The sequence below is a fragment of the Sus scrofa genome, chromosome 1 (assembly GCF_054392235.1).
Source record: "Sus scrofa isolate SSC_HxYL_T2T_F1_AM1 chromosome 1, Sscrofa_HxYL_maternal_Yorkshire_Landrace_v2.0, whole genome shotgun sequence".
Classification (NCBI taxonomy): Eukaryota; Metazoa; Chordata; class Mammalia; order Artiodactyla; family Suidae; genus Sus; species Sus scrofa.
In genome coordinates, this window is record NC_139383.1 from 202121910 (window position 1) to 202144167 (window position 22258).

The 22258-nt window shown below is 47.6% G+C and overlaps 2 protein-coding genes and 1 long non-coding RNA gene across 13 annotated transcripts in view; 1 reads left to right on the plus strand and 2 right to left on the minus strand.

Annotated features, from left to right (window-relative positions):
* The window catches only part of LOC146406965 (uncharacterized), a 54732-nt gene extending 48233 nt beyond the window's left edge, over positions 1-6499 (minus strand). For 3 of the 4 annotated variants that reach the window (XR_014841584.1, XR_014841597.1, XR_014841599.1), the window contains exons 1-2: positions 6376-6499; positions 5489-5609 (exon numbers count right to left, since the gene is read on the minus strand). This is a non-coding gene — a long non-coding RNA (uncharacterized LOC146406965). Of the gene's footprint in view, positions 1-3992; positions 4175-5488; positions 5610-6375 lie in introns of those variants that run through there. The other variant, XR_014841592.1, reaches the window with a different exon arrangement.
* Positions 6500-6506: 7 nt separating this feature from the next.
* MRPS11 (mitochondrial ribosomal protein S11) lies at positions 6507-17853 on the minus strand. 2 transcript variants are annotated; one of them, XM_005660028.3, is made up of 6 exons: positions 17517-17632; positions 17267-17389; positions 12292-12390; positions 9150-9279; positions 7600-7706; positions 6507-6885 (listed from the first exon to the last, which is right to left on the minus strand). In XM_005660028.3, exons 1-5 carry the CDS (start codon positions 17579-17581, stop codon positions 7644-7646), a joined length of 480 nt encoding a protein of 159 aa, XP_005660085.1. In that variant the 5' UTR covers positions 17582-17632; the 3' UTR covers positions 6507-6885; positions 7600-7643. The 2 variants fall into 2 exon arrangements, with proteins under 2 accessions (XP_005660085.1, NP_001231457.1); NM_001244528.1 differs by having other exon boundaries at positions 6511-6885; positions 7600-7665; positions 17517-17853.
* A 107-nt stretch (positions 17854-17960) lies between these two features.
* Positions 17961-22258, plus strand: part of MRPL46 (mitochondrial ribosomal protein L46) — a 201877-nt gene continuing 197579 nt past the window's right edge. For all 7 annotated transcript variants that reach the window (XR_014841573.1, XM_085018813.1, XM_085018812.1 and 4 more), the window contains exons 1-3: positions 17961-18193; positions 19755-19941; positions 20692-20865. Coding sequence is in view for 6 of the 7 variants with exons in the window: in XM_085018813.1 (XP_084874939.1) it covers positions 17966-18193; positions 19755-19941; positions 20692-20865 (589 nt within the window). In the remaining variant the exon portion in view is untranslated. The remainder of the gene's footprint in view (positions 18194-19754; positions 19942-20691; positions 20866-22258) is intronic.

Below are 22258 nucleotides of genomic sequence, written 5' to 3' on the forward strand. Positions count from 1 at the left end.
GATGGTATCTCACAGAGGGGGGCATATACATGAAGATGGGGAAGGAGAGGCCTGAGGTGGGAGGCTGGCAGAGCTGGGGTGGGGTGGGGCAGCAGATTGTAGGCCATGCTGCTGGCATTTGATGAGGCAAGGAAGAGTGGGGCATCCCTGGGTTCCTGTGGCTCAGTGGGTTCTATGGAGGGAGCTGGGCTTGTGCCAACATTGCCAGAGCCCCACTCACCTAATGGATATAGGAGGCTGGGTGGTGGGCCACAGGGCCTAGAGCTGAGATGGGTGGGGAAGGGTCAGCCAGAGTACACAGGCTTGTCACTAATGGGGTTGTGTTTGGGTTCTCCAGGGAGCAGACTCAGTTCTGTGTGTGTGATGCTTATGAGAGGTGGCCCAGGAGCAGCCCTATGGAGAGGAGGCCAGGAGGCAGGTTTGGGCAGAGAGAAGGTGAGCTGTGCCCCACAGCCTAAACCAACCCCAGATGTCTGTCAGAGCTGGCAGCCCTTCTGCCCAGGCCTGCCACTGGAAGGGTGCCAGCTTTCTGCAATTAACTCCGGGGCCATCTCTGTGTCCACCCCAGGAAGGCCCAGGGCAGAGGTCTCTGTGTGAGTGGTGGGGCAGGAACTGGTCCCAAAGACCTCACACGGCCCACAGAAAGCCAGCCTGTCATATGGTTGTTGCATCGGGGAAGCACTGGAGCCCATGTGGTGACCCAGTTTCTACCTCCATCTGAGCGCTGTGTGCTCTGATTACAGCAGTGTGAGGGCCCTAAATGACTGCAAAGTACTTTTCAATCAGACAGAAAATAGGTGAGAAATGCATTTGTGTTAATGCCCCAATTATGCCAGTCCCAACTGGACAAAAATGTGCTTTGCCTGCTCCCAGAGGCATGTCATCAAGGTCCCGACCATCCTCCCCAAAGGCAGCTTGCTCTCTGCTCGCACAGCTCAGGAGCTGGTGGGGGGGCCTTGCCACAGCTGAGGGCTGTCTGTCCCTTCAGAGCCCCAAATGCAAGGCCCAGGAGGGGGCTCCAGTGGTCCCTCAGAGGCAGGGCATACACGAGGCAGCCTCATGGCTTCTCGGCCCCTTCCACCTAGGGAGCAGTTCTGCCTCCTAAACCTCTCCTGAGTGGGCCCTGCTTGGTGGTCCTGACTGACCTCCTCCATCAGACTCTCATCTCATCTTTTGGGAGAGCCTGTTCCTGCCTCTACCAGCTTCTGGTGGCTCCATGCGGCCCCTGACCTGTGGCTGCATCCTCGTCTCTGCAGGCACTGTCACAATACCTTCTCCTCCTCTTCTGTGCAGCTGGCTCTCCTGCTGCCTCTGTTTCTTAAGGGTTCATGTGATCTCATTTAGGGCCCACCCAGATGATCCACAATAATCTCCCATTTTTAGATCCTTAATCACATATGCAAAGACTCTGTTTCCATATAGGGTGACACGTAGGATCTGATATCTCAGGGGCTGTTGTCCAGTCTGCTACAGCCTCCCTACCTCACTTTATATGCTAAACTCTTGCAGTTCACTGTACAGACTGTGTCATTTCTGCACTTGGCCCTTTGTCCACACCATTCCCTCTGTGGAAACTCCATTGCCCCTCACCCCCCATATTTGTCTCCTAATGCTCACTCTTCTTTTGAGCTCAGGTGTCATCTCCTCTAGGAAGTGTTCCTTGCTGTCTTCTCATCCCCACTACTATCAGGCGCGCGCACACACACACACACACACACACACACACACCCTATTCTAGGTAGCAGCCAGTGGGATTACAGTAGACTTATTCTGAATTTATCTCCCCTGCCAGTCTCGGAGCTGCTGAGGGCAGCTGAGGTTCTAGACATCTTTTATCAGTACAGATTATCGAGGAAGGAGGGATGGAAGAGACGCTTGAAGGACAGGCTATTGAATCACTTGGCTTTTAAATTTAATTTTTGGCTACAGATTTATAACAATCTGGCTTAATCTACAGTTGAGTGGATTTAAGGGAGTAGGGTGGTTGGCTTCTACAGAGCATTATCTGACTAAAATCATAGAAAAGAAGGCTTTGAGGATAATAATAATGGCAGCAAGATATGCTTGCATCTGCATCTACCACTGTCCTCAGCCTGGACCCCACAGACTGGAGCCCGAGAGAGCAGTGTGGGAAGAGCACCAGCTGTGTACCAGCAAGCACACAGCCGTCTGGGCCAATGCCCCCAACAGCCGTTTTAGCATCAGACTGATGTCGAGCCTGGATTCCAGCCCAAGCGGGTGTCTCAAAGCCCCAGCCCTCCTGACTGCAAGTAGGTTGGGAGGAATAGGCAGTGCGAGCCCTGGGGAGAGCACATAGGGAGAAGACCCAATGACATGTCCATTTCATGGCCCTGAAGCTGTCCCCCAGTGTGGGGTGAGTGTGTCCCAACTGGGCTTCCCTCTCAGCTGAGAATGAACTCTGGGCTCCCCAAGCTGCAGCCCATTTGACTGCCTCTTGGTCCATTTGGGGAAGGGGAGTGTGGCTGAACAGCCTGCTGATTCTATGTTCAAGCTGGATTGAGACCACAGATGTCCTGCCAGCCAGGGCCCCTGTGACACCACCCTGCCCCTCAGGTGACACTGCCTTTCAGTTCAAGGGGATTACGCAAATCCTAGGTGGTTAAGCTGCCACAGGGCACTATGGAGACGGGGCACTGTGCTGTCTCCCCCTCCTTCCTGCCAAGCAATAATGACACCGAGGCCAACTATTTTGGCTGGATTTGTTAGGCTGAATTGTACGGCATGTGTACAATTTAATGTGAACCTGGGCAGGCAGAAGGGAGAAACCAGATTGATTACCAGACAAATTTCAGAGCCAAGTCAGAAGTCCTTCCTCAGATAATGTCTAGCTGCAGAGTGGGAGGTGTTACAGGTCTGTGTGTGTCAAATGTCTATTTAAAAAATGTTATCTGCACACTTCAGATCATTTACATCGTGCTTGATTCTACAGCTTCTACACATTTCTTATAAACCAGTTCTTTATTTCTATTTTTATTTTATTTGAATTGGTTCATTACTTAATCTGAATAAGCAACAACACAGTTCATGAATTAATGTAAACGATAAGTTTCTTGACTTAAACCTCAGTGACTCTAGTTTCATTGTTTTAGACGCCTACATACCTAACTTCATCATCTGTAAACGAGCCTGACTACAGCCTTCTACACACCCACCTCCTTTTCTCTTATCACATCTCACATGACCACAGGTTTTTTGCCTCCTTCCTTTCCCCCCAATCCTTTGGTAAGCTTTTACCCCATCTGCCTTCCTATCCTGTCTAAGACCATGACCTACCATGCCAACTAAGCCATTTCCAGTAACCTGATGATCTCCCACCCCTTTAACCTGGGGCCATACTGCTTTGCCAGTTCCCAACCCTAAAGACACCTGGTGATCCCTTGATGGGATGAACTGATGGGATCCTCCTTTCACTCAAACACCAGTAACATTCATGCCTCATTTGGAACTTCCTTCTAATTCAGCCACATGCCTGTCCAGCTTCCTTGGACTGTAAGCTCCAGGATAGGAATGACAGTGATCTGTCTGCCCCCGCCCCCCAACCCTGGGGGGCCCAGCCTGTGTCTGTGTAACAAGCCATGTTTGTTCACTTTGGCTGAATGGAGAATTTCTTCTTTGGCTGCCCACTCCCTCACTTTTGGCTGATAATATTCAAATTTAAAAAAGTAATGTGTCTCCAGAGTAGAAAAAAATGTCTAAAGAGAAAGAATAAAGGAGCTTAGGGGAAGGCATAGATGCATTTTTTTCTTAGGGCTGCACATGCAGCATATGGAAGTTCCCAGGCTGCTGGGGGTCGAATCGGAGCTGTAGCTGCTGACCTACACCACAACCACAGCAATGCCAGATGTGAGCCTCACCTGTGACCTACACCACAGTTCACGGATCCTTAACCCACTGAGTGAGGCCAGGGATTGAACTGGCAACCTCATGGATACTAGTCAGGCTTGTCACTGCTGAGCCACAACAGGAACCCCTTGCGTTTTTTATTATTATTATTTTTTTTTAAATGGACATGTCAGAGCCAGAGTGCAGGCACAGATGATTGGAAAATGTTTTCTCCTACAGTGTAGAGTTGTATTCTGCCAGCATCCAGGTATTCTAGTGTCAAACAGGCTTATTTTGGTGGTTACAGTACTGCTCAGTGTCAGGTGATGACCTTGGTTGAAAGAGAGGAATACATTACATCTATGCTGAAAGAAGAAATTACATTTGCCTTTTTGCCAGCAGAGGAGAGGAGAGGGGAGAGGCTTCCCCGATTTAGCCAGCTTTGAGCTGCAGATGCACTCATAGCAAGAACCCAAGGCCCTGCTGCCAGGAAACAAGGAAGTGTGTCACACAAGCTGATGCCAACACTCCGCTTGTGCAAATACTCAGGATGCAATGCCAGACTCTGCCTCTTCTCTAACTGGGGCAAGTGCAGGCACACAGCCCACCTGTGTCTCAGGACTGAGAGGCCGGCTGTGGAAAAGAGCAGCCAGGAATTCTGGGTCACTGATAACTGCCTGGAGTGGTTGTGAGCTGCCTTAGCTCCCCCGGAGGAGAGGTCGGTGTCTGAGGCCAAGACCTGCTGATTAGGAGGTGATCCAGTCTAAGAGAGCACAGTTCACTGGCCTCTGGAGCCCGGACCCAGCAGGACACAGAGGCTCCCAGCCGTAAAGCCGCATGCGTTCTGCCTGGGGCGCCACCCCAGCTGGCTCCAGGCAGTGGTGCCAGGAATCTATTTCTGGCCCTGAGACCACTGACCCTTTAGAGTCCCCAGTGTCCTGTCTACTTGGAGGCACTCTCAGGCAGTATCTTCCTTTTCAAAGCCCTCTTGGGAATAAAATAACATTTTCTAAAACTACATTGCAAGGAAGATTTCACTTCTGGAATGATAGAAACCAGCTATATGCTTCCTTTCCTCCACAAGATCTGTCCCACAGCCTGGAAGGCTGGCCCTCCCAAGATGGCCTCACCCGGCTCCCCAGCTTCTTGTCACATTTAGCAGCCTGTGGTCCTGTGACCACAGATCCTGCCAGGTTCTGAGGCTGTTCTTCCCCTGCTCCTGCCAGCCCTGGAGAGCTTCAGCATCTGTCCCCATCTCTAAAGGGACTTCTTTAAGCTTTTTGGTTTTTTTTTTTTTTTTTTTCTTTTCAGGGCCACACCCACAGCATATGTAAGTTCCCAGGCTAGGGGTTGAACTGGAGCTGCAGCTGCTGGCCAATGTGGGACTTGAGCTCCATCTATGACCTACACCATAGGTCACAGCAACGCTGGATCCTTAACCTGCTGAGCGAGGCCAGGGATCAAACCCACATCCTCATGGATACTAGACAGGTTCGTTACTGCTGACCACAATGGGAATTCCCCAAGCTTCTCTTCTAAACCTTTTGAACCTCTGATGGATTGTCTACTTGCTCCATGCCCTCTGTCCAGCTGAACCATGATGCATCACAGAGCACTTCTCAAGAGCTCCGTGTTTTTTACATACCGAGTTTACATGCAGTTTTATGGTGAAATAGTGTAACTTCTTCTGGCAGTGGCTTCAACACAAGCAGCCTCCGGTTGGGTTTTCTGAGTCTCTGATCACAAGTTAACCTTCACAGGTCCTGCTAAGTAAGGATGGAAGAGAAGGTGGTAGGGAGACATTTCCCCTCCAAATTCCTGTCCAGGTCACGGCCTCTCCCCCTTGTCTGGGCTATGTAACAGCTGCTTTCCTCCTTAAGAGGGTACTTGTGGACTGACCATGTGCAGTTCAGGCAAATTGCAGTGCTTGGGCGGCTATGCCCACACAGATCACTGTGGTCAGCAGGCTCTTCCTGCCAACTTGGCTCATCTCCTGGTGATGCTCTCATCCTTGGTCCTCTCCATATGAGAAGAGGTCTCTCTTGCCAGGTCCTTAGAGCCCCCATTTGTGGCTTCTGTGTGGCATCCAGTGACCCCAGAGCTTACTAACGAGCAGTCAGCACTGCCTGGGGGCCTGACTGAGCCTGCTCATGTCAGCACCACCCGGACTCACTTTCCCGCACTTAATCTCTTGCCCATCCCTCCATCCACCCTAATTTCTAGAGACCTTTGTTCTATACTCGTCCCCCCACCTCTTTTAGGGTCCCACAGTCTTGGTGCTGGAAATGCCCATGGAGTGTATACAGATGCCCCAGTGGTGGAGACCGGCCACCCCACACTAGAGACCCAACCGGGACAACCCTCTGGTACTGTCAGGGCTGACTTCAAACACGCCTGCTAATGGGGGTGAAACCTCCTGAGGCAGCAGGCAGAGCTCTCAATTACAGCTAAGTAAGGAATGCTGCTGATGAGCTCTGGAAACTTTGGTTAAGGGGCTAAAAAGGAAATATCTGAAACCACAGAGGAAGGTACCTGGGAAGCAGCAGCTCACATCTATACCTTAATCCTGCCATTTAGGATCTCGTCACAAGTCACAGTCTCGTTTTTAGGAGGAAGTGGGGCTTACTAGTTGCAACTCTGGAAGGTAAAAACCCACAAATTACTACAGACGGTAGAGATTTTTATTTTCTCTAAGCAGAGGGAGCAGTTATGGCCCTTGCAGCCCCTTCATGTCCAAGAAGGGTGTGGCCTCACTTCTGGGCACGTGGCTCTCCAGTGGAAGGAGCAAGCAAAGGCCACCTGGAAGGAGGTAGAGCTCCCCCTACTGCCTGAAGGGTCTCTGACAAGCCCTCCCTGGAGAGCTCTGACAGCATGCTTTCTACGAAGTCCAGCTGGAGGGGGACTGGAGGTCAGGTTCAGTGCAGGCTTCCTGAATCATAGCCTCCGAGCCTTCCTGGGGCGGCATCCGTTGTGTGGGATGGGGGTGTTGTCTGTGATTGAGATCACTTCCAGGCCCCCCATGGTCAGGCCCTTGATGGCAGACTGGAAGAAGCAGAAGGAACAGCAGGATGGTACTCCCAGGAACCAATGCCCTGGGAGTCCGGACAGGGCTGGGACAGGGAGGGGGTGGGTGGGGAGGAGAGTGGGAGGCATACTGGCTCTGATGGCCACAATCAACTCACAGAGCTCTCCTAGCCAACCCCTCACCATGCCCCCAATCTGCCCACGTCTCAGTCACATCTGCCACATCCCCCTGAGCTTTACAGTCTAAGAACAAAGACTACCTGAAAATCTCAACACACCTAAGCATTACACCTTTGCAGTTCCTCTGCCTGGAATATACCCCCCAACCTCGTATACACACCTGGCTGGTCCCTTGTCATTCTTGAAAAAGTAATAGCAATGTCACCTCTTTGGAGACACTTTCTTGATCATACCCAATGGGCTCCCAGCACCCTGGGCACAAGTGTTAGCCCTGCATTCACCAGTCTGTACTGAGGTACCCATCTGTGACAGTCCTCACGGACCAGCTTTCTATTCCCAGTGCCTGGAGCACTGCAGGTACTTAGTGAGTGTCTGACTAATGGAAACGTAAGTGATCAGGGCTTGCTTTGAGAAGCTTAGCAGATGAGAAAAAAAGGCAGGGAAATCCACACCAGGGTCCACTGTCCTTCTTCTGCTCTCACCCTCCATTTCCCTTAACTAACTCAGGAAGCAAGCACACATGCTGGGCTGTGAAGGAACGGGGTCACTTACCAAGCGCCCTGGCCCCAGGCCTTTCACCACAACTCGGACGTGGGTCACACCTTTCCCTGTAGCTTTCTGGAGAGGAGCAGCAAGTGGTCAGCGCTCCTGAGAGAGAACTGCAACATCCAAACCCTGGCTACTGCCATCTGGAGCCACAGAGGTATGAGCTCCAGGGAACAAGCACCCGCACATGTCAACAGGCAGAAGACGGGGGAGGAAGCAAGGATGGACGGCTGTGGTTCAGGACAGACCCCAGCAGAGCATAGCGCTAGTCAAGTCATACATTTACAGTCAGTTATGACTGCTTTCACCCAGCAAAGCTCTGCCACCTAGTGGAGGCCTCTAAATATCACTCAGATTTTCCTCAGGTGGGTAAATGCAGAATTTCAGACCATTAAGGTGCCCCAGACTTGAGGTTATTGCCTCAACACCTTCTTAAAAAGTGTTATTTTAAATTGTTGATTATAGCTAATGTTCTTTCTTATTAATAAAGGCAGTTTACTTTAGAAAGTCTGGAAAACACACAGAAGTCACTGTTAACAATGACATATTTCTTTTAAGTGCTATAGCCTGTCCATCAGTGGCTATGGAGCATGTTTTGATGATGTTTAATAGACAGCAATCAGGGAGTTCCCATTGTGGCTCAGTGGTTAATGAATCCAACTAGGAACCATAAGGTTGCGGGTTTGATCCCTGGCCTTGCTCAGTGGGTTAAGGATCTGGCATTGCTGTGAGCTGTGGTGTAGGTCACAGACGCGGCTCGGATCTCAGTTGCTGTGTCTCTGGCGTAGGCCGGTGGCTACAGCTCCGATTCGACCCCTAGCCTGGGAACCTCCATATGCCGTGGGAGTGGCCCAAGAAAATGGCAAAAAGACAAAAAAAAAAAAAAAAAAAAAGACAGCAATCAGTATTTCTGGGGATTGCACTTTGTTAGAAGGTCTACCTCTGGGAGGCCTGTGCTATAGCATACAGGGCACAGGCTTTGGTTCCAGATCAGGGGTGGGGGGGCAGTTTAGGGAACTGGACTGGCTGCACAGATCTCAGCAAGTTGCACACTCTGAATCCCAACTGACTTTTAAGAATGAGGGTAATATCAAGGTCTCAAGATAATGAATATGAAATGTCTGGGTATAGAGTAGATATCCAATAAATATACCAACTGCAGCACTGCCAATTTGCTTCTAGATAGGTCTGCCACAGTTAAAGCTCAATTTGGTATTGCACGAGGGTCCTCACCATACCCCACACACTGACTACTACCACAAACCCCACCCCACTCCACCACACCCCCACCATCTTTAAGTCCAGGAGACTTTGGTGAGCCTTTAGCACCTGGCTCCTGCCTCTTTTAGAATGAAACACATGCTTCACTTCTACTGAAGCTGAGAAAGAGAAAAGAGAAGCCTTTTCATACAAATCTTTTCAAACCACCCCCAACATGAGGGTATCCTGTAAGAGTTGCTTCTGAATGGCTACCACAGGGACAGTTTTCTTCCTGGTGATCAGCCATGCAGAAGGCAGAGCCCAATTCAGAGAAGGCGGAAAGAACATGCACTTACCGCTGCAGCAGCTATGCCAGCCGTTTGTGCTGCAATGCCCGTGCCCTTCTTGGCATTCCGAAAGCCCTCTGTGCCACAGGAAGCGTGCGCAAGGGGCTGGTGAGCAGCAGAGACCACCTGGATCTGTGTGCTGGGGAAGGAGTGGAGGCATACAGAGGCTGTTGAGGGGATTAAGAGAGGGCTAACCTACACCCAAACAAGCCCAAGTGAGAAGAAAAAGACTTAAGTGCTTTCATTTTGAGCTTATCAGGTAAGTGTTTTTTGAACTCCAATAGAAGGTATCAGGCAAGGTCAGAATCAACCCCTAAACCTCATAAAAAACCAAGTCATATAACCTAAAGAGAGCTGTTCTGGATGGAGTGTGTGTGTGTATGTGTGTGTGTCCGTGTTTGCATGTCCCCCACCCCCCCATTCCTGTTGAAATTCTAACCCCTAATGTGATGGTATTTGGAGGTGGGGTTTTTGGGAGGTGACTGGGTTGTGAGGGAGGAGCCCTGGATGAATGAGATTAGTGCCTTATACAAGAGAGCTCCCTCTCCTCTTCCACTGCGTGAGGACACATGGGAGCCAGCCACCTGCAACCTGGGAGAGCTCTCACTAAAACCTGACCATGCTGCCATGCTGATCTTTGACTACCAGCCTCCAAGAGATGTGAAAAATAAATGCCTGCTATTGTATCTCTAATAGCAGCCCAAACTGACTAACACAAGCTCCACAATCTGAGGGTGCTATGGCACCCAGAGGAGGAGTAGCATATTTTCTTCCTAGTGTCTTCTCCACAGGCAGTGTTTAAATTAGATTCAATGTCTTTGCTGACATTTTTTCCCCCCTAAGAAATTAGATTTTCACATTAGGTAATTTTTAATGACTTCATTGGTAAAATTTCAAATATACACAAAAGTGGATGAAATAGTATATGAACTCCCATCAACCATCATCCAGCTTCAACAATCATTAACTCATACTCAATTTCCTTTCATCTGTAAACCCTGTTTCCACTCCCCTCTGCTAAGCAAACCTTAGACCCATCATTTCATCTGTAGATATTTGCAGTATATATATCTCTAAAAGATAAGGACTCCATTATCGTACCTAAAAAGTTAGCGATATTACCATACTGAATTATTACTATTTTTTTGTCTTTTGTCTTTTTAGGGCCACACCCACGGCATATGGAGGTTCCCAGGCTAGGGATCAAATCAGAGCTGTTGCTGCTGGCCTACCCCAGAGCCAAAGCAATGCCAGATCCGACCTGTGTCTGCAACCTACACCATAGTTCACGGCAATGCCAGATTCTTAACCCACTTAGTGAGGCTGGGGATCGAACCTGCAATCTCATGGTTCCTAATCGGATTCATTTCTGCTGCGCCAAGACAGCAACTCCATACTGAATTATTTTTCATACTGAATAATTTTAACACTTAAGACACTATTCCATGATTAAACATTTTTTTTAAATAAGTGAAACTTTTTTTCCTAATCATTCTTAACTTTATCAAGTTAAATCAAAATTAAGAGTAACTTCGGAGTTCCCGTCATGGCTCAGTGGTTAACGAATCCGACTAGGAATCATGAGGTTGCAGGTTTGGTCCCTGGCCTTGCTCAGTGGGTTAAAGATCTGGCGTTGCCGTGAGCTGTGGTGTAGGTTGCAGACGCGGCTCGGATCCCGAGTTGCTGTGGCTCTGGCATAGGCCAGCAGCTACAGCTTTGATTCCACCCCTAGGCTGGGAATCTCCATATGCCATGGGAGTGGCCCAAGAAATGGCAAAAAGACAAAAAAAAAAAAAAAAAAAAAAAAGAAGAGTAACTTCAAAAAATCCTTAGACATGCTTTCCATGTCTCCCTTGATCACTGCCTTGTCTTCCAGTCTGAAGAGCTCCCTGAGAAGACCCAGCAGAGGGCGGTAGACAGCATTATGGTAGGACCTGCTGGAGCTGATGCTGGCTGGGGACCATTTGCTGTCAGCCTGGCCATGGCTGCCATTCCCCTATCAGAGCTGTTTGTCCCTGAGGCAACCTCAACAGAGATCTACAGAGTAGGCCACAGACACTTGAAAGTGAATGAACAAAGAGAGCTCATTTACGTCCTTATCAGCCTGAGAAGGGAGCTTATCAGTTGAAAGCCAAAATGCATCTTGCGGCATCTTGCCTGTGCTCTACCCTCTATCCCTGACTACACACAATCACAATCTCTTGTATTGTTCTCTAAGTTGCTTCACAGACAACTGTTGACCAAGTACTGATCCCATCTACAAGTGGGGGCTGGCGGGTAAAGATGTCACTAACATCAGCAAGGCTTCCATTGCCAGCACAGCTGGGAACCCCTCTGGCATCTGGCTGAGAGCCACATAGAACACTAGTCTCCACACTCATTCAGCCCTACATAGGCACAGGTCCGTGCAGAGTGGTCTAAGGCAAGCACTTTTGAGTGATCCCGGTTCAGTCAATAAATCATATTTTCTTAAATAATCTCTTACTTACTAGTCACCCATCCCTAGTACTATCACTTACTAGTCACCCATCCCCAGTACTATCACTTGACAATACTTTAATACTTGACAACAATTTAGGGATCTTCTGGCCTAAAACACACTCTTTTCAACTCTTTTTTTTTTTGCTATTTCTTGGGCCGCTCCCGCGGCATATGGAGGTTCCCAGGCTAGGGGTCCAATTGGAGCTGTAGCCACTGGCCTACGCCAGAGCCACAGCAACTCGGGATCCGAGCCGCGTCTGCAACCTACACCACAGCTCACGGCAACGCCGGATCGTTTAACCCACTGAGCAAGGCCAGGGACCGAACCTGCAACCTCATGGTTCCTAGTCGGATTCGTTAACCACTGTGCCACGATGGGAACTCCTCTTTTCAACTCTTGACCAGAGTCAGAAAATACAATTCCCAATGATGGCAAAGAAATCATATGATATACCCAACCTAGTTGTTACTTTCATGAGATCTGAATAAACTTTACAAAAAACAGTGGTGGTTTCCCAAACTGGGAGGGAGCCCGGGATCCCTGCACAGTAGCCGTAAGCAGAACTCAGCACCCCGACTTCCACCCCATGCCGGATGCTCAGGGCCAATCCTGATTTGCCAGCCCTACCAAAGGGGAAAGAAGCCACCCTAGGCCTGCCTCAGCGCTTACTTGTTGTAGGATGCTTTAATGTGTGCGATGGGGATCTCCTCAAATTTCTTTCCTGCCCACCTCAGAGAGTTCTCTTGTCCTGGAATTGGAGGGTAAATGCTGCAATTAGAAGAAACATTTTAGATAAAACTGTCCAGATTAAAAAAAAAAAAATCACATGGTTTAAAAAAAAATCACAAACTCATACTAAAACCCAGCAGCCCTCCACCCCACCCTACTCCTGAGCTGCCCCCAGTCCTTCTGGGCTGCAGCCACCTCTGGGAACACTGCTTCAGCACCTGTCCCTTGAACTGTTGACTCCAGACACAGCAGTGACTCTGCCAGGAGGAAAGAGAATTTAGTCATCCAGACACCCCAGCTTCCCTTATCCCTACTAGTAAAACTGGATCAGTCCTCTATAAGCTATTCTTTCTGCAATTAAAAAAAAAAAAAGTTAAACCTCTATTCCTTGTTTTTAAAACCACAAATATTTTGACCCTCTATTTTTAAAAAAAGACAAAATAATCTTAATAATACTTATATCATTATTATTAAAAAAAATATATAGTATCGCCTGGAATAGAGGTCAGCAAACTTTCTGCACTATGACTCCCTTGCATACACAGCCTCAATTCCCTGCCCCATCTTACCTCATTGTACACTAGGAAAACCCCCTGCCCTGCTTAAATCCATCTTCCAGCCAGCTGTCAGAAAAATACACAGTAGTGCTGTTTTCTCTCCGTATCACACTTTCTTAACCTCAGCACTACTGACATTTTGGGCAGAATTCTTTGTTGTGGGGGGCTAGCCTACACATTGTGGGGTATTTAGCAGCATCCCTGGCCTCTACCCAACGAGATATTATTCCCCCAGTTGTGATAACCAAAAATGTCTTTAGACACTGCTAAATGTCCCTCTGGAGGCACAGCTGCCCCAGATTGCAAACCACTGTTTTATTTTAATGATTTCTAACATCAGGTGGGCCCTCAGCACTGCCTGGCAATCACACAGCACATCCTCAGTTCAATTCTCCTAGCCTTGTCTTGGATGACTATTTTATTCCTTCTTTTGTTCCTTTAGTCCTTCAGCTCCTTCCCGCTTCCTCACTGCCAGCTGATGACCTTCACAGAGAAATAGAAGCAATCAGAATTTCTTTCAGCTTCCACCACCAAACATCTGTGCCCACAATCTCTGCCATCTCTCTTGTTGTGATGCTCCACTTGTGTGTTAGCCTCTCAAGGACAGCACACTGGCATCCCCATTCTTTCCCCGCTCTCCTGTGTCATCCCTATCAATAGCACATCCTGTCATTTTCCCAACCTAAAAACAAACAAAAACCTCTTGATCCCAAAGCCTCCTTGAGCTCTTGCCCAGTTCTCTATTCCCCCACAAAGCACTGACCATACCTGCTCTTTCTTCCTGTCTTGTATTCTCCTTGAACCCACTCTACTCAGACCTTAGCCCCCAGTACTTCATCAGAAATGCTCTAGTCAAGTTTCACTAAACCAACTCACAATGTTAACTCCAGGAGCAATTCTATAATCAGTCTATGGACCAATCTTATCAGTGGCATTGTAGAGCTGATCTCTGTGCCCTTGAATCACATTAAAAAAAAAAAAGTCTCCAGATTTTACTACCTCTCTGCAGTTTCCTTCCTTCTCTTTTGCTGATTCTTTCTCATCTTCCAAATCTCTAAATGCCAGAGGTTCCAGGGTTCAGTCCTAGGAACTCTTCTTATCTTTATCTACACTTGCTTTCTTAATGATCTTCTATCTTATCGTTTTGTTTTATTTCTTGTTTTTGGCTTTTTGTCTTTGTAGGGCCGCACCCACGGCATATGGAGGTTCCCAAGGTAGGGGTCTAATCGGAGCTGTAGCTGAGTGTCTGTGCCATAGCCACAGCAGATCCTAGCTGCGTCTGCGACCTACACCACAGCTCACAGCAATGCCGGATCCTCAACCCACTGAGCAAGGCCAGGGATCGAACCCTCAACCTCATGATTCCTAGTTGAATTCGTTTCCACTGTGTCACAATGGGAACTCCCTGTAATATATGGTTTTAAATATCATCTATGTGATTAGTCCTCCAGTGTATACTTCTAGCCCAGATCTGTCCTCTGAGCTTCATTTCTAACCAAATTCTGTATCTCCACTTGGATGTTAATTAAGCACCTCAAACTAGACCTCAAATCCAAGTTCCTGCAGTCTTCCCCAACCTAATGATAATTCTCTCTTTCCAGTTGTTTAGGCCAAAAATTTTTTATTATTATTAATATTTTTTTTTGTTTTTTTAGGGCTTGAACTCAGGGCATATGGAAGTTCCCAGGCTAGGGGTTGAATCGGAGCTCGAGCTGCCGGCCTATGCCAGAGCCACAGCCACAGCAATGCCGGATCTGAGCCGGGTCTTTGACCTGTGCCATAGCTCGCAGCAATGCTGGATCCTTAACCCACTGAGCGAGGCCAGGGATCGAACCTGCATCCTTGTGGATACTACCTGAGTTCATTAACCACTGAGCCACAACGGGAACTCCAAGGCCAAAAATTTTAGTGTTCTTTTGGTCCTCTTCTTTTTTTTTTTTTTTTTTTTTTTCCGTCTTTTTAAGGCCACGCCTGTGGCATATGGAGGTTCCCAGGCTAGGGATCTAATCAGAGCTGTAGCTACCCACCTAGGCCAGAGCCACAGCAATGCTGGATCTGAGCCACGTCTGTGACCTACCCTACAGCTCATGTAAACAACAAATCCTTAACCCACTGAGCAAGGCCAGGGATCGAACCCGCAACCTCATGGTTCCTAGTTGGATTCGTTAACCACTCAGCCACGACAGGAACTCCTTGGTCCTCTTCTTTTCTCACATCTTACATTAACAAACGCTGTTGGTTCCACTTTCTAACTGTATCAATCTGACCATTTATACTGCCTCCACAGTTGTCACTCTGGTCCAAGCCACCATCATTTCTCACCTAGATTATTATTTCAATAGTCTTCAACTGCTTAGGAGGCTTCTCCCAGCTTCTGCCCTTGTGTCCCTACAGTTCATTATCAACATGACAGCCAAAGAGACCGGTTAAAATGTAAGCATGATCATGTCAACCCTCTAATAAGAATTCTCTATTGGCCCCCCCATTTCACTCAGAGTTAAATCCTCATGATGGCCCACAAGGCCAATAGGATGCAGCCTTGAGTGCCTATTGCAACCCTCACCCTCTTGCCCCACTTTCTATTCTTACTCTTTACCCTACCCTGGCCTTGCTACTGCTCTCAAACACTAGACACACTCCTACAATCTGCCATACTTGTTTTACTTGTTTTCTATTTACTGCCCCCATCCACTTGAAGTTCTCTGGTGTCACAAGACATGTTTCCTTGAAAACTCCATCTTGTCCTTCTTTACTTTATCCCATCTTCTTGTCTTACTTTATCCCATCTTCCTGCTTTGAAAAACAGTCACAGTACTGGTAAATGACTTAAGCTTAAGAACAAAGACCTGGAGTTCCCGCTGTGGCGCGCAGCGGTTAACGAATCCTAACGAATCCGACTAGGAACCATGATGTTGCGGGTTCAATCCCTGCCCTTGCTCAGTGGGTTAAGGATCCGGCGTTGCCGTGAGCTGTGGTGTAGGTTGCAGACACAGCTCGGATCCCGTGTTGCTGTGGCTCTGGCGTAGGCCGGTGGTTACGGCTCCAATTGGACCCCTAGCCTGGGAACCTCCATATGCCGTGGGAGCGGCCCAAAGAAATAGCAAAAAGACAGGAAAAAAACAAAAAAAAACAAAAAAAAACAAAGACCTAAACGCATAAGTGACTTATGTGCCTAGAGGTCAGAGTAAGAGCTTAACCTTTTACCACCTAAGCGGCTTTTTAAATAGTAAAAGAACTTATATAATAGTAAACAAACCCTGTATCATCCACCCATAGCCACTCCTCACTTGATCTCCTCTAAAGAGCACAATAAAAGCAGTGTGGTTTCTTGAGGCAGGGCTCTGGGTCCCTGAGACCTTGAGTCCCCGGTTCCCACCTTTATTTAAGATAAATGTCTCTGTGTCTTGTTTTATGTTAACTATTTTTCCTTAAGTTTCACAGCACCCGTTCTTCAGCCCCATCCTGCTGAGCTGGCCCCAGCACTCTGGAGGCAGAGATTTTTGTGTTTGGTCACCGATGTGTCCCCAACTCCTTGAACAGTGCCTGACACTGCTGAGTGACTACAACAGAATCTTGGCTTAGGCAGCTCTCCACTACTTACAGTGGGGAGTCGGCTACAGGTAAGACCCCGAACATTCTGATTCCTTCTCACCCTGCTGGCCTCATCTGCCATCACATACGTGAATACACTACATTCTTTCATGCTGCATGTCTTACACAGGCTGTTAGCTTTGCCTAAAATGACCTTTTATCTCTTCCAGTTGAACTCCCATTCAATTCAGTTCTTAGCTTCACAGTATCTTCCTAGCACTCTTGCCTGATTCCCTTAGGAGTCAGAACTCGTTCTTTCATACTTCAAAGCAACCACTTCTTACCTCCAGTATACCACTGATCAGATCCTGGTGAAAACGTTTGCAAGTCTTATCTTCCCTGGTAAACTGTGATCTACTTGTGGGGAGAAATGATTGTCTGCATTTGTATCCCCAGCACCCAGCACAGTGCCCGGCACCAAGCAGGTTCTTAGTAAATGTTTGCTAAGTGCATGTGAAGTACAACTAGCACACAGAGGCAGTGGCACTGGTGGAAAGCAGGATGCCAGTTGCTGGGGCTGAGCACAAAAAGCACCCTGGATCTTACATCAACTCTAAAAAGCGCACAATAACCTATAACCTAGTGCAGCCACTTCTCACAACCTCCCTAGGCATTATTTCCACCTTTAGACGAAAAAGGTGAGGTTCGGAGATAAATCTGCAAAAGGTCCCACAGCTGGCAAGCGTCAAAGAATTGGGAAGTCGCCGGTTCTCTGACTCTGGAGGGTAGTGTCAGTCTCCCGAGGGCTGGACACAAGTGGCCCTCACCTGAAGCTGCTGTGGCTCGGAGTCCGAGCCTCCTCCTTGTCCTCAATGTCCAGCTTGGCCGCCGCGTCTTGCAAATGAGGGGCGCTCCTGTGGATGGTGGAGGCCGGCAGTCCAGCCACGATCCTGAGGAGAAGTAAAGCTCGGTGAGATACAGGCCGAACTGCCACTGGAGACCAGGTGGCCCTGGGGACACCGGCAGCAGCACACTCCTGAGGGTGACCGTGGGCTGGGAGAAAGTAATCGTCCTTACCTGGTCTTCGGTGGCCATGCCCATGACTGCAAGAGCCGAGAACCCGCGTTTCTTACAACCTGCATGACTTGAGTTGATCCCCGTCAGCTTCCGTCCACGGCGACCAGCACCACGGTGGCGCCGGAGCGGCGGCAGCACCACGGACGCTTGTGGGGGAAGGTGCAGAGGAAAAGTTACCTGACCTCTCCTCTTGAGGAATATTAAAGATTTCTATTCTCATTTAAATGCTCTATAGTAACTATCGTTGCAAGAGCCAACTGGGAAGCACTCCTCCTTTTCCTAATTTTCTAACAAGAGTTCTTTGCCCACCCCTTCATATTGGAATGGTTCGTTCTAGTAGGTTCGGGACCGACCTCTGCCCGTCCTGTCGCTCCCGCGATGCCTTGTGGGAATATGGGATTGGCCCAGGACCCGCTGTCAGGCGCAGTGCGTTGTGGGAAGGTTGAAAGATGGCGGCGCCCGTGAGACGGACTATGTTAAGAGTGGTGAGGGGCTGGCGACGGTTTGAGGGTCCTTGGGCCCATAGTCTGGGTTCTCGCAACCTGGCCCTTGCGGTCGCACCTTCGAGCAGTAGCTCTCCATGGCGCCTGTTGGGCGCGTTGTGCCTGCAGAGGCCACCGCTGGTCACAAAGCCGCTGACCCCATTGCAGGAAGAGATGGCGGATCTGCTACAGCAGGTGGGATTGAAATGTGGGTCCTGGCTTCAGGGTGAAGTTGGGGAAGCAATAGAGGCACGCTAGCCAGGTTCCAGTTATGATTATGGTACCAAGTTAGTTTGTGTGACTTTGGGCAAGTCACTTTTTTGAAGTTCAGTATACTTACCTGCAAGTAGTACCTACCTTACTAACTTGGTGTAGTACGTAGTAGGTTTCTCTAAAAGGTAGTTCGTTTTCATTGATCTTCTCTATAGTCATCTTAGGCAACTCTTTGGAAATGTTCTCTTTCAACACACAGGGATGCCATGGTGAATAAGATGGGTTCGGTCTCCATCATAGGTAGTTGACAGTTTGGAGAAGAAAAACTCTTTGTGATGTGACGAGTGTTAGGAAAAGGCAAAAGGCTCATATATAACATAGCTTTGATAAAGTCTACTTGTGTGAGGGGCAAGTGAAGAAACATGGGCAAAAACGGAGAAGTGGCTATGAGGGTCTTAAATCCCTATAAATAATTATTAAAGGAAACTATGTTTACCCATAACCTGAGATGTTTTTGTTTTGGCTATCAAGAGGTATAAACTACACTTCTGTGCTTTTTACTTGGTCTGTTTATTTATTCTGCAGATATTTTGTTAATCACTTCACAGATAATCATTTAGCACCTGCTTTTTACAGATTTTGTGTTAAGTGCTAGGGATGCAGTGGTGAATAAGACAGACATGGCTCTGGTTTTCAGAGTGCTTCAGTCTGGGGGGGGATAATCAATAATAAAATAATCACATGACTATGGAACTGCAGGATCTGTTAAGTGTTGTAAAGGAAAACACAGGGTATTGTAAGACTGTTAAACAGGGACCTTTAATTTGATTTTAATGGGAGGTGTCATCTTTCTTAAGAAAGTGATATTTAAATTGAGATCTGATGGGTGAGTAGGAATCTCCCAGGAAAGCATGAGGGAAAATATTCTAGGGAGCAAGAATCGCATCAGCAAATTCCCTATGGCAGAAATGTCCTTGGTGAGTGAGATTCTTACCAAAAAATGGCATGACTGGAGGGTGTTAAGTGGGCAGGCAATGCTTTTATTAGGCAAATTTTCTTTATGGCAGTCTTGACCTCCAATCACATTCTAACATTTTGGCAAATATAACTCAACCCCAAAGTGCTGGCGACCTTTTTTCTTTTTCTCTTTTCTCTGTAGTGTTGTTTTTTGTTTGTTTTTATTTTTTGCTTTTTAGGGCCGCACCTGTGACACATGGAGGTTCCCAGGCTAGGGGTTGAATTGGAGCTGTAGCTGCCTGCCTACACCACAGCCACAGCAACGCAGTATCCGAGCCACGTCTGCAACCTACACCACAGCTCACAGCAACGCCAGATACTTAACCCACTGAGCGAGGCCAGGGATTGAACCTGCAACCTCATGGTTACTAGTCTGATTCATTTCCTCTGAGCCACAACAGGAACTCCTCTCTGTAGTGTTTTGATTGCACGTCTGCTTATGTTGGGTGGTAAACTTCTAAGTCTGTCAAGTGTGCTGTAGCTCTGTTTTATTCTGCCTGTTTTTTTGTTCTTTTAATTTTCCCAGATTGAGATAGAGAGAAGCCTGTATTCAGACCATGAGCTTCGTGCTTTGGATGAAGCCCAACAACTGGCAAAGAAGAAAAGTGACCTTTATGAAGAGGAAGATGAGCAGAATATATTGCTGGCACAGGATTTGGAAGACATGTGGGAGCAGAAATTCCTACACTTCAAACTTGGAGCTCGACTAACAGGTTTGTGTTCTTTTCAGGCCGTTTAGTGGCACAGAAGAGGAGGGTATTGTTCCCAAACAAAGGATAGTTGCTTAAATCCTGCTTTGTGTTTTAAGTAACAATTTCAAATGACAAATCTTCTTTCAGTTGGGGGAAAAAGAAATTATTTTCTCTGTTCTTCACATCTACCCTGATAAAATTTTTAAAAGGTCTGTGGTATTTTTGAGTGGGAGGTAAAGGTATTGGGGTAGCCTTTTCTGTCTCCTTTAAGCCTCAGGAATGTTATCTAACTAGTTTGGGGCTGAGAGTGGGGGAAATTAAGCCTTTCCGCTAGTTTCCTGTATTTTATCTGAAATCTCTCCCAAAGCAGAAAGTTGGTTGAATTCTCTTATCCTTGTTTAACCATGAAGACTGAAGAGTAGAGAAAGTAGAGGCTGATTAAATCAGTAATAGCTGCAAAACCAATGAAAGAGTAGTGTTTGGGTATTGCTTATTTTCCACAGGCTCAAAATATTTTACGTTTTGCTTTTCAAAGGAGGAGTTCAGCATTTGGTTTCTTCTTGTTACATTTTAGTTTCTTCAAGATTATGAAACTCTATCCTGAGAGAGGTCAGATTTAGATGGCTAAGGGTTCTAATTTGATTGTGAGCTCATTGAAGGCAAAGACTGTGGTTCTACCTTGAAGGAGGATTGTAAAACTCTAATCTTCTTGGTCCTGGCAGAACACGATCCTCTTGTCTTCTGTGACCTCTCCTTTCTTTTTCCTCACAGAAGCGGATAAAAAGGATGACCGAACCTCACTACACCGGAAGCTTGATAGGAACCTTATTCTGTTGGTCAGAGAGAAGCTTGGAGACCAGGATATTTGGATGCTGCCCCAGTCAGATTGGCAGCCAGGGGAGACCCTCCGCCAAACAGCTGAGCGAACCCTGGCCACACTTTCAGGTGAGTTCCCTGCCTCCTAAACCCCATAAGACACACTTCAGACTCTGCCCAAGGATTTCCTGGCTGACTGTGGGCATGGTTTTAAGGGTTGGAGGTAGAAGGTTAATGGAAACTTTGATATTTATAAAAATTTCAGCTAGAAAAGAATCTTAGATTAAGTGAGAGTCTTTGTGCTAATGAGATTTTTAAATTTTTATTTTATTTCTTTTTAATTATTTTCTTATTTTTTATGATAGCACATTGGTTCTTTTGATGGCACAAGAGAAAAAATTCCTACACTTGTAAAAGTTATTTGCTCTATTAGACTCCATATTTTTTTTTCCATTCTTGTGTAGGTTGAGTTTTTTTTTTTTTTTTTTTTTTTTCCCTAAAACCTACTTTTTCATTCTCTGAATAATAAAATCCACTGTGGGTGCATTTTATTCTGAGGGGGAGGTAGGAGGTCGGTCAGTATGTTTTGACCAGGCTGTCTTAGTCACTGGCTCCTTCACAGAGCCTCTTCTATTAATTCTGAGCCTGGGGAGGTTGGTAAAGTTGTGGCATTGGTGGAGTGGATCGCCCTGGCTGGCCATCACTTCCTCTGTGGAACTCAAGGGTGTGGTCGTAGATGTCATCTTCCTCCCCCACCTTTGAATGGGCTAATGTTGCTTAGTAGCACTTCCTGGTAGGTCCTTGAATTAATAATTGCCATCATGCCTGAAGGATACAGAATTTCAGCTTCTGTTCAGGAGAACTTGTCTTCCTAATAAAGTGTAAAACACTCAGCTCCCAGTTTCCACAGCTTTGTATTCTCCATAGGAATAGGTGATTCTGGTACTCTTTCTGGTTTAATTGGCCCAGATCTTCTTCTGGGCCCAGTTGTCTCTTCACCCCGCCCCCACCTCCCCTTGTGTCCAGGGCATGTGGAAGTTCCTGGGCCAGGAGTAGAACACAGCAGTGACCCCAGCCATAGTAGTAACAGTGCTGGATCCTTAACCGCTAGGCCACCAGGGAACTCCTGGACCCAGTATTGTAAACCGGGTTTTTTGTTTGTTTGTTTGTTTGTTTTGGTGTTTTTGCCTTTTTTTCTAGGGCTGTTCCCAGGGCACATGGAGGTTCCCAGGCTAGGGGGCTAATTGGAGCTGTAGCTGCTGGCCTACGCCAGAGCCACAGCAATGCCAGATCTGAGCCCACGCCTGCGACCTACACCACAGCTCATGGAAATGCCGGATCCTTAACCCACTGAGCAAGGACAGGGATCGAATCTGCAACCTCATGGTTCCTAGTCAGATTCACTAACCACTGAGCCACGACGGGAACTCCTGTAAACTGTTTTATCATCATGGGTATAGCTATGAGGGGGTACTGCTGGCGATTTAGGTCCTACTTACCTTCCCTTCAGTGGCATTGCTGT